Source organism: Grammomys surdaster, unplaced genomic scaffold, assembly GCF_004785775.1.
Source record: "Grammomys surdaster isolate TR1022 unplaced genomic scaffold, NIH_TR_1.0 239, whole genome shotgun sequence".
Taxonomy (NCBI): domain Eukaryota; kingdom Metazoa; phylum Chordata; class Mammalia; order Rodentia; family Muridae; genus Grammomys; species Grammomys surdaster.
Window position 1 is genome coordinate 4193575 of NW_021604684.1, and position 12123 is coordinate 4205697.

The 12123-nt window shown below is 44.4% G+C and overlaps 1 protein-coding gene across 2 annotated transcripts in view; it reads right to left on the reverse strand.

Annotated features, from left to right (window-relative positions):
- Positions 1-12123, reverse strand: part of Gnal (G protein subunit alpha L) — a 127748-nt gene that overhangs the window by 80432 nt on the left and 35193 nt on the right. The window contains exons 1-4 of one of the 2 annotated variants that reach the window (XM_028774330.1): positions 8910-9310; positions 8592-8664; positions 7504-7558; positions 7234-7353 (exon numbers count right to left, since the gene is read on the reverse strand). In XM_028774330.1, coding sequence (XP_028630163.1) covers positions 7234-7353; positions 7504-7558; positions 8592-8664; positions 8910-9054 — 393 coding nt within the window. In that variant the 5' untranslated portion in view covers positions 9055-9310. Of the gene's footprint in view, positions 1-7233; positions 7354-7503; positions 7559-8591; positions 8665-8909; positions 9311-12123 lie in introns of those variants that run through there. The other variant, XM_028774328.1, reaches the window with a different exon arrangement.

The window sequence follows — 12123 nt, forward strand, 5'->3', positions numbered from 1 at the left end:
AGGAGGAGGAGGAGGAGGAGGAGGAGGAGGAGGAGGAGGAGGAGGAGGAGGAGGAGAAATAAAACCCAAAACCAGAGGAGCAAATTTAGAGAAAGCTTGTTCCTTTATTATTTTATTATTTTGTTGAGATAGTGTCCAGATTGTCCTAAAACTCAAGGGTCCTCTGCCTCCGCCCCCAGAGTCTCACTTCATTTTAGAAGAAACTTTTCTAGAACTTTTTAAAAGACCAAAGTGTATATCCCAGGATAGTCAAAGTATTTTATTACAAAAATTTTGAATGCTGACAACTTGACTAACAAAGAACTTGTCACTCAAAATGTGAAGTACTTGGGGTCATCTCCCTGACTCAGGCTGAGGTTCTGGAGAGCCTTCACCTTTTACTGGACACATGGGGAATCCTAGGTGAGATAGTCAGGACTTGTGAAATTTTGGGTAAAAACATGGATGGACATTTTTTACCTAATGAAACACTATTTTAATTAAAAATATTTAACTAAAATATTGTGAATATTTTAATTAAAGATAAGATTAAATAACAGCCTCCACCGTGATCCAGCAAGGTCTGGTTAGTTCCAGGTAGCTTCAGAAACCGCAGGGTCAGACAGCAGGATGGAGGTGGGCAGAAATTAGGACTGACTGGTAGTTTGTGAGGATCTAAGTGACGAGCCTGGTTCAGAGCTCAGTTGGTAGTGTGCTTATTTAGTGTGTGTGAGGTTCTGGGCACAAACCCCAGCTTTCCATACACAGCATGGCAGCACCACCCATAAGCTACAAACTCAGGAGTGGAGGCAGAAAATCAGAAGTTCAAGGCTATCTTTTGCCACATGTTGAGTCTGAGGCCAGCCTGAGCTATATGAGAGTATATCTCAAACAAAACAAAAAAACCCAAAACAATAAAACAAAACAAAACAAAACAAAAACCAAACCAAACCAAACCAAACCAAACCAAACCAAACCAAACCAAACCAAGCAAAGCAAATCATTTCCCCAAACAAAGAAATTAAGAAAAAGGAAAAATAAAAATGTTAAAATAATGTAGCAGGGTGGGACCCGAGGCAGCTGGCAACAGACAGAGATGGAGGCAATTAGCCATGGTACTTGGAGCACTCTCCTGATGAAATCTGTCTTCTGAGATGGCCAGAGGTCAGAGGTCAAAGGTCAGAGTTCTATTGCTTGTCTCCATTGTGATACTTAGGGGTGAAGTTCCTTAGGAATGTTGAGAGGTTTAGGGGACACTGACTCTTGGCATGGGACAAAAGAGACTTATTGTGAATGCTGCCTAAGGCAAGGTGGGACAGCTCTGGGGTCTGTTAGCTCCCTACGGATTGAAGGAAGAGCTGGCAGTGAACTGGTATCTCTTTAGACCACCAGGACCTCTGGGATGGATGACATAGGGAGAGGATGAGGTCATAGCCTGAGCTGCAATCAGAGGATACTGTATACCTCACTTTACCTGATCTTTCTTAGAGAGCAAGGACACATGTTGTAAAGGTCTATCTCTCCCAAGCTGGCTGCCTCCCCAGTATTACTGTATTATATATGCCCTGTCACAGCCACATGGAGTAGCTGGCATGAGCCCCTCTGCTGCACTGTTGAGAAATTATAGAACAGATTAACAGTCTCAGAGTCACAGGGCAAGCACTTGGTCTGCCTGGGTTTTGAGCACAGTGGTCCTGTGTGATGCCCTGATACAGCGAGCTCCCTCTACTGCTTCCTTCCCAGTGAGAATGCAGGAAGGTCCCTCGCTGACCACGCCTCAATCTCCTTGACAGCATGGAAGCAGCCCAGGCCCATAGTCCCTCATTGTTGTGGATCCTGCAGCACATCTGTTCTCTCCCATCCAGCACAGGGACAGACAGGCCCTAAGAGCATCTTATAGAGTGCTTTCTATTAATCCCTCATCCCTGATCATAGCTGGGATGAGAGCTTTTTTCATGCCATACATAAGAATCTTTCAGCATCTCGGCTCCCTAAGGAAAGCAATACTTTTCACCTTCTGCTACACCAGTCCTGAGGTTTTGACATGCAATACTTGAGCATGCTAGGCAAGTGCTCTGCCACTGAGCTACACCCCCAGTCCCTCTTCAGGTTTTTTTTAAAACAGGTATGGCTTCATCAGTTGCAAGAGGATGAGATAGCTGCTTGAGAAAATTATTCCCACTGCCCCAAATTAAAGAGTGGGCTAGCATTTTGCTGTATGCACTAGAATGTTTCCTTAACAGCATGATATTCTAATCAGCCCGTCCGCTGGCATCTCATGCTCACTGTCCTGGATGACACTGACACAAAATATTCTGTCACACTGTAGAGTAACAGATATTCTGTGACATTTTCTGTGTACATAACACAAGACTGAATTCGGTTGTGAGCTGGGGGAGGAGCACGGTGGGATGGAGACCACTTCCTCAGCTGTGTTTCAAGCCACACCTACTCCATGGCCATTGAGGTTGGGAGACCTGAGGCTGTGATAAGAGGCTGGAGAATCCCAGTGTGAATATAGCTTGGGTTTCATTAGAACAGTTCTCTGCTGCTGGCTTACACAGTAGGCTTCATATTAATTAATCACAAGCTCCCTACCCCACCTCCACCCTACAAAAAAATATATTAGCTCATTGCTAAAGTGCCAAGCTGTCATCTATGAGGTCCTGGGTTGAGTCTCTAGTACCTCTGTTTCAAAAAGTGCAGTTTAAGCCTGATGTAATGCCCAGGTCTGAAATCTTGGTACAGGGGAAAAGAAAGCAGAAGGATCCTGTGTTTGAGGTTAGCCTAGACTACATAGTGATTTGAGGCTTGCTGGGGCTACACACACTTACTGTCTCAAAAGCAGAAGATAAATTATACAGGTAGCTCAAGACTCACGATGTTGCTTGGGATCCCGGATCTACTCCAGCTTTGACCTGGGCACACTCAGGGGCCCCAGTGTGGAGACTGGACTACTAAAGGACAGTTGGTGAAGATATCGTTTAAATAGTGTGGAACGTCTACCTCCCGGCTCCCTGTCCACCTTCTACCTAGATGCTGGCTGAGTTCATGATAGCTGTGGAGACCTCGCTCACCTACCATCATGGATGGAGGGGAAATTGCAGCTCCTGCTCCCTGGGTTTATGTTGGTAATGGACTTGTGATGAACTTGCCATCTTAGGGACGTCAGCCAGTGACAATGACAAAGCGTTGACAGATAGTCTTCCTTCTCTTACCCTGCTTTCACTTTTCTTGTTTTGAGCCAGAATCTTGACAGTCCTGGGACTTGATATGTGGGGCAGGCTGCCCTTGAACTTATAATCTTCCTGCTTCAGCCTTCCGAACGCCAGGATGACAGGTATATCAACCACCTACCCCAAATTAGCTCAGCTTTGCATTCTCGTAAGGCCTCCTTTGTCTTGAAAATATCCTAACAAAGCACATTTTAAAAAGAGCTAATATGCTTTCCATGTTTGAAAAAGAAAAATGACTCAAGTGGAAAAGTCACCTCACCAGTGGCTTTGTCCGGTGCTAAGTTGATAGATTTTGGGGGTGAGAGGCAACCATAACACTTTCCTATTTAGTGATGAACCAATTTGTTTATATTGTCCTGCTTAACTTTTTGTCAAGTCTGTTTTCAATCTCTTCCTTTGTAGATGTGCAAGGTGCTATATAAAATTTGATTGCAAGTACATAGTACTGACTAGTGAAAAGATTCTTGCATAGACTGATTCTCAAACCAAGACTACACATGGTCTAGATATATCCATGAAAAACAAAACCTGTAACTGTGCAACTATTAATTAATTATTTGTACTTAAAGGCCACACCTTTCCTCTCCAATATAGTTTATATTTTGAAGAGGATGTTTGCATTTGTTTTAGTTGGTGTTAAAATTTAGCATACTGTTCTTTCTTTGTCTCTCTAAATTTCATGTTTTTGGCAGCAGATAACTTGTTAGGTAGCTATGAGGACAACTGGAGTTTTTGCTTCTGACATGTAGTATGAAATCTCCTTTTGCACTTTCTGGCTTGTGAAAGGAATTGTGTATCACTTGGGTTCAAGGGCATAATCTCTATCCCCTCGTATGTATTGTTCATCGTAACTATGAATAATATCACAAACAACAGGTTGGGCAGTTTATGGAAATTCCCAAACCAGACAATCATTTTTTTATGGACATTTGTCAATTTGCTTTAACAGTTGTTTTAAGTGGTTTTTGCGAGCCAGCCTTCCTTCCTTTTCCTGTCCCACATTTACCACCTTACCTAGGTTGGTCCTTGCCCTCTCTCATATTCAAGAGAAGTCTCTTTGAAGTCTGGCTTCCCATCTTCTTACTCTGTGAAAGTCTAGGCTCCGCCCATAACCTCTCTCTGTCCAGGTTCTGCCCACGGTTTCTTTCTGTCTAGGCTCCGCCCACAGCCTCGTTCTGTCCAGGCTCCACTCATAGCCTCTTTTGGTCAATAGCTCCTTTCCCTTGCACTGTAATTTTTTCTCTCTTTGCTAAAGAACACGTCACGTGTGTTGAGATGTCACCTCACCTCTAATGTCCCTTGCTTCACGGTGTCCTGCCATGGTATCCAAGTCATCCACTTAGCTACTTGCAACCCGGCCATCTTTTTAGTGTTTCTCCCAGTCTTCCTAATTGGCCCACCCCACATGACAATCTCTGTGCAGAGGAACCCCAGCTTTGAGCCTCCTCATTCCAAACTCTCACATCAGGCCCTGCACGCCCACACCTGGGTGTCTTAATGGTGGTCTCCAGTTTCTCAAGAAAGCAACACTTCTCATTCCCCCAATCTTCCCAACCTGTTTCTATTTTCTGTGCAGAAGTCCAGGCTCGGTACCCACATGCAAAGAATAGACCAACAAATGGTTCCATTTTCAAAATGTAACCCAACCCAGGACCCTTACACTTGTCCCCAATGAAAGGCACCCTATACCACCTCGCCCGTCATCTCATGTCTGGATAATTTCAGTCAGCAACAAATGACCTTCTACCCTCAGCCCTTGCCTTCTACACGCCATTCTTCACACCTAGCCTGCATTCTGAATTCTGTTCAGCATCCTCCAAATTCTTGCAAACAAGTAGGCTGAATGTTCCCAAGCACTATGAAATGATGTCTCTGGAGAGTGTATATTAAACAAGAAATAGCATTTTCAGAAACAATGTTTTCTATTAGTACTAAGTTCTTATTTTTATAACTCTAGAATTTTAAAAAAGAAATAAAACACTCATTTTATATGAGGACAGACATGCAAAACCACAGAATGCTAGGACAGAAAATTAAAACAAAAAACAACCATGCAGCCCCTAAAAGAGTTTGCCTCCACAATGCATTTTAATTACATTGGTATCAGTTGGTATCAAATTCTCTTTTACTTAATGGAAAATTAAATATGACTTATAATAACTTTATGAAAGCTTATGTGCATGTAGAAAGAAAATGGTTCCTCAAGTTTTATGTTTTGATTAAAATATGTAGAACTTAGCCAGATGGTGGTGGTGCACGCCTTTAATCCCAGCACTTGGGAGGCAGAGGCAGGCGGATTTCTGAGTTCGAGGCCAGCCTGGTCTACAGGGTGAGTTCCAGGACAGCCAGGGCTATACAGAGAAACCCTGTCTCGAAAAACCAAAAATCCAAAAAAAAAAAAAAAAAAAAGTAGAACTTAACCCTAAAGGCACATTCACAGTTCATAAGGATGTCGGAGATAGCTCTGGAGAATTTTAGAAAGAATCATCGGTGAGTGTTGATGAGCAGGGAGAAAATAATGCAGAACAGAGCGATCAATCTTGACATTCACATGCTGACAGTGACATTCTAAAGGGAAATGTTGACTCTATAATGACTCTAGGAAACTCTGACAGGACGGCCCACACCTGGAGCAGACTGAGAATGCCACTCTCAATTTCATTTTTGGTGATTTTATCAGTGCACAAAATGCCACAGAGGACAGAGCAGAAGCCCTGACCCTCTAGCTGGATGGAGGATGGCTTCCCGATGTGGCAGAAGCATCCGGCTACCTTTCACCCACCTTACCATCACCCTATCCCAGTTATCCGTAAGTAAAGACACAGTTCAGAGCCAATGTGTCTTGTGCCAGGCGGCAAACTTCTTTTACTCATGGCGTCACTCTTAACTGCTTTTCAGAAATTGCAAAGATAGTTCTGGCTATATTTTGATGCTTATCAGAAGCAAAAACACACTAAAGGATGAAAATACAATGGATATTTTTATATTAAAAAAAAGGAAAAAAGTAATCCATACTAAAGGAGGAAAATAATGTAAAAGGACATTGTTTTGTGGTAGTAGTGTTTACTTTCAATTCCAGCACTTGAGAGGCAGAGGCAAGCAGATCTCTGTGAGTTTGAGCCTGGCCTATGTAATACGTTCCAGGACAGTCAGGGTTATAAAAAAAAACCCTGTCTCAAAAAAAAAAGTTATCCATTAATTGATACAGAAAAAGAAGAGGAGGGAAATGAGAAGAAGTAGCAAGTGCACCAAGCCTTTAAGCCTCTGTTTACATCGTGGATTCTGCAAATGGGCACTTAGTGGAGAGGTATCTGCAAACCACCTGCCAGGCAGTGAAAATTCTGAAGTAGGGTACAGGTTCAGGTATATGAATGTACACATGCACACACAAAGAGGCTTTTGCTACAACTGTGACAAAAATGACTTTCTCAGAAACTTAGTATACAGTTTGATTTAAATCTGCTACATCACAGTAGTAAACAATATTTTAAAATGTGTAAATCAAAAAAGAAACAACTCCTACTAGCTGGAATTCCTCTGGCACAAGCAATGCTCACACAGGAATAATGTATAGTAGCTGTCAGTGAAGCAGAGGTACCTCACTGTATCTTGGTTGATACAGCACACAGAATACTGGTCTGTGTTACTTACATCATACACACTCTTATTTTGTGACCAGAAAAACTTTAAAAAAAAAAATCCACAGACGCACTTATGCACCGTAAGCTTTTCTCTCTGCTCATGTAATTTATGTTTCTGTTGTATGTGACAATGCTTTAAAAACATACAGGAAAAAGTGCCGTCAATGTTTCTGAAAGACAAGCTGTCACCCTGATGACTAGTCACCTAGATATCCATAAGGACATTTCTTACAATCCTATTATTGCTTACTATTTTTAACAAGCACAGAGGAAGCGCCTGTAGGGTTAGAGAATTCATGCTGCTTTTCAGGAGGCAACCTCATTAGAAGTGGATTCACCTCTTCTCGTTTAAAGTATTTCAGGAAAGGTTTTCTTACCTGGGAATATTCAAAGTCAGTGATAGGGGCTATGCTCTTGATATAATCTGACCGAAACTGGTTCTCAGGGTTGGCCAGTGGAACTGGAGGTATGATCGTACTCATTGCCGAAACGATTGTCTAAAATAGGATGAAGGAGGAAAAAAAAAAACCAGAGATATAGGACAGATAAGCATCCCTCCAATGGTAATCAGAAATATACACTTTGTGTTTACCCAGTCTAGCCTACTTACAACACTTCAGGTGACAGACATTAAAGGAAGTCCTTACCACGATAGCATCTTTGACATTTTTCCTGATGTCCAGAATTTTCTGCTTCTTTTCCCTGCATTAAAAGAGAAGTTGTTACTAATTTACTTCACTTCTCACTGATAGAAGCCAATTAAAACTTTAAATTTCCAGTGAGTGAAGCATCAGGTAGATCTGGTTTCACCAGAGGTCAGCACCAACCCGCAAGGCATCTGCCAAGTTTTTAATCCCAGAAATGAAAACATCACCACCCCTCCAATTTGTGCCCTAAACAAATGGAATGTATCTGCTTAAAAAGAAAAAAAAACCTACAGTTCAAACAAACATCAAGGTCACAGAATCACAATAATTACCATGGAGAGTGCATACAAATATGACTCTACGGTTATATTCCAGTCTGTTCCTTATACTGAGAGTTAGAAAATAAAGTAGATGTAACTTGGTATACTCTAGAGGAAGGGTATACTGTGATACAGTAACGTGGTATACTCTAGAGGAAGGGTATACTGTGATACAGTTAGGCTTACTATAGGCAGTTCTACACTGGTGGATTCAACTAGCTGCAGATCAAAAAACGTTTGGCAAACAAACAAAACAAAGAAGAAAAACGTATCGGCACTGAATGTATACAGACAGTTTTCCTCGTGACTATCCCCTAAACCATCCAACACCATACAGTCGCAGCTTTGATTCACACATTGCAGTAGGTACTGTGAATCATCTAGAGGCGATCCGAAGTGAACTGAAGAATGTTCACAGATTTTTCCAACTAATATGCCACTTTAAGCAGCAGATTCCAATATTCTTGAATTTCAAGGCCCCCCCCTCTTCAGATAATAGTGGGTAAAGGATCAATGAATTGGCTGAGGGTTCAGCACCACACCAATATTAGAGATCAATTCCCCCAAGAATTCCTAACAAATTGCAGTTTGGCAAGCAGTTTACTTTTTAAACTAGACATTGCCAAAGAAGGGTTTTGTCTAAATGAAGCATGTTCAATGCTAGATTTCTATCTTCCCACCACCTAGGTCTACTACATTATAAACAGAACCGCGGAGAAAGTACGTCTGAGAATTGACGCAGTTGACCTAGAATTTGGGTATCCTTACTCGGGGTTGAAGCCGTTGACGTGCAGGATCCTCATCTGTTTGACGATAGTGCTTTTCCCGGACTCACCAGCCCCTGTGAACAAACAGAAAGAAGGTGGTCATCCATGTCCTCCTAACGGGCCATCCTGTCGCTACCCAACGTCTCTTACGTGGGGACTTTCGCAGTAGTTCGTACGCTCTGGCCAGGCTCCGGTGCCCAGCGGTGCTCAGTCTGGTTTGGGAGACTATGATCATATGCCGGTGGCGGTGAGGCCAGGACTGTGCACTCTGGGCCACCGGGAGCCGCCAGGTCGGAGCTACCACACATCCCGGCCTTACCCAGAAGCAGCAGGCGGTGAGTCGCTTTGTAAGCCAGGCGCTCTTTCTGCAACTGCTTCTCGATCTTTTTGTTGGCCTCGCGGCGTTCTTTTTCATCCACGCCCTGATCTTCTGCAGTCTTGCTGCTGTTGCCCAAACACCCCATGCCTGCTGGCTCGCACTCCGCTCAGGCAAGTAGGAAGGCGCACCAGAGCCAGGGAGACCCCGAGATGTGCGCTCCCGCGACGGCTTCTCCGCTCTCTGATACTGAAAGAGACGGCCAGGTCTCCCGGGGATCTGCGATCTCACCGGCTTCTCCCTCCCCTGCCCACCGCAAGCTCCCGGCTAACGGCGCCGGGCGCCCAGGGAAACGCTCCTTAAAGGCAGGTCGTCTTAGGAACCTGCTGGGGAAACAGCGCGCAGCGCGCGGAGCACCCCCTGGCGCCGGGTTCTGTTGGAGACAGCCGGGTGGCGCTGTGCCGGGGCTCAGCCTGCGCCTGGCTCAGCACCGCCCCACAGAGATACTGAGGTGGGTGGTGCGCAACCGAAAGCGGGATCCTGTCCCTCGTAGTGACAAAGCACGGCACCAAGGGCCAGAGCTCGTAGCAAAGGGTCTCCACAGGGCGACTGCGGCCACCTACTAAGCTGGCTGGTTGTTTTGCTGTCTGATGTGCGCGCCCCTGCGGGTTCCGCTCCCCTGGAAGGAGATTAGGACTGGAATAGGGGTTGGCTTGGGGGCTCAGAGAAGCGTTTCCCTAACCTGGTGAGTCAGAGGAGGGACAAGGGACGCTTGCTTACACGCTGGCCCCTGTGGCTTTCTCGCACCCCGCGGCACGCGCTCCTTGCACTGCTCCGACGCCACCTTGCTCCCAGGCGAGTGAGGATTCGGGATCATGCATATTCTATCAGGGAGGAGGATCTCTAGGATGCTCACCAGTCACATCGCGTTTGCTCCCTTCAGCTTCTAGACTATTCCAGCTCGCCCCCGCTACCACCTTTCCAGCCCGTCTTTACCTCCAGCCCCCGTTTTTCTTTGCAGTTCGGTCGAACAGTTCCACTGCGTTTCTAGAACACATTCTGGTTTTGAATTTGACCTTAGAGCCGAGGAATGGGTAATGAACAGGAGACTGGCACGTCCTGGTCCTTTATTGTGCCAGAGAATCAGAGCCCTTAGTTAGCTAAGCTCTGCGCTTTGTGTTCACAGTGCAAGTGCAGGGCGTCTGCAGGACAATTGAGGTGACAGGCCCAGGTATTTGACTCCAACACTGAGACCTGAAGGCGAAAGGAGTCCTAGAGATCATGAGAAATTGATGGTCCTCAGCGTGGGGACACTGGGTACTGAGCACCAAGTCCTACAAGCCTTTGCTCAGCTCTCTCCAAGCCTCAGATTTTCCCGTGCTATCAGCATGACCTGGCAGGTGTCTCAGAGAGTAGATACGGACTGGGTTTCTTTATCCTGTAGTCAGGCCATGGCCTCTTGGTCTCTCTGCCTGTCGCATCTCTTCTGGCTGCCTCCAGCTTTCTCCACTTGCTCCAATTTCCCTTCTTCTTTGTCCCTCCCTCTCTCCCTTCCCCCACTCTTCTGATGGGGTCTGTTTTCCTAGAGCACGCAAACACACCCCCACACTGCCGGTTGCAAACTTAGACCCTCAGTCCCCCCCCCCCTTTCATTGGTCCCACCAATCCTTCTCCTTCTGGGGGCTCCTGTCCTGAATCTCTCCTGACTCCTAAAACCGCAACCCCGGTAGCCTGACAGTGGTCCAAATAGAGAATACCCTCACCAGAATTACCAGTAGATTTAGGGATGTCTGGTCCCTGTCATCTCAGGAAGGCCAGTCCCGTCAGATCTTCTCCTCAAATCCTTTAACTGCCACACACCACCATTTGAGTTTTGCTCGTCTCTGCCTAGTGGATCTCAGCTCGTCATTTCTCCCAAGACATGACTGGCAACTATGACTATCCACACCTCCAACCTGCTGCTTCTCCCTACTTTCTTTGGATTTTCTAAACCACGTGGAATGTGAGTGATCCTGATGTTTTTTTTCTCTTGCAAACACAAAAAGTTCATGTGTCCTGTTGGATGTTTCCTAAATATGCATTCTGTCCTCTATCACCGCTGTGGTCTTTGATCACTAATTCTAAGTACGATTTCAGCAGTAGAGGCCGGGTTCTGTTGTCTCTAGCCTTAATTTTCAAAGGAGGCCTGAGTGGTTCACATTGCTAGTCCGACTATACCACTGTCCCCATCTCAAACTCCTTTTCTGGTTCTTCTAGACCTTTTAAAATGCCAAATCACCCATATATTATTAAAGAGAGGTGGAAACAAAACAGATTTCACCAAAAAGTTATAAAGGGGGATTTAGATTAGAAACCCCAAAACACATATTTAAGGTAGTATGATACCCAGTTACTTTAAAAGTATAGCAAAAGGTTGTAGTTTGATCAGATATGTAAATTAGGGTTATAGTCAAACTGATGTATTGTAACATTGTGGTTTCTGTTTCTTGAGAGTTTTTTTCGGTTGTTATTTTTACATGTAACAAAGGAAAAGCATTTTAAAAGAGGGCAAGAAATGACTCCAGCGGGGTGCTTTTAACATGCAAATGTCTGAGGTTTCTTTACTTGCTTTCTTTCTTACTCTCTGTACCCCTCCCCACTTCTGTAAAACTTAAAAATAGAAAGCAAAAACCCTCAACTGTTGTAAATCATGCAATTAAGGTTGATTTCCTATAAATATGAACTTTGGGTCATGGTATAAACTGTTAAATGTGATTCCACATTGCCTATTGTGAAATAAACTGTGTGAGACAGAAAAAAATTAGGGTTATAAAATTTAAGGATTAATACGTTGATGTGGGAAAAAAAACCAGACCACACTGCACACAGAAAGTTAATTGATATGAATACAATGGTAACACACACATCGGAAAAGCTGCTTCTGGCTGTTGAGTGATGGCTGGTACTGGCCTAAGTCCTGTCTCTAGGAAAAAATTTTAGTGCAAAACATAGGAATTATTGACACCATCATTTTAAGAGCTCAGAGCAGTGACTTAAAAGGGTAACTGGCTGAAAATCTGCCCAATATAACCAACTGTGTGTGCACCAGGACACTGTGCTAACTTGCATGTCCCGTAGTCTAAATCGTGATGGTGCCTGCTTTGTTAAGTAATTTCAGTGAAAAGTATAAAGCCAATCTCAGTCTGTTATTAGGTTCAAGGCCTCCCTTTCTGTCTCC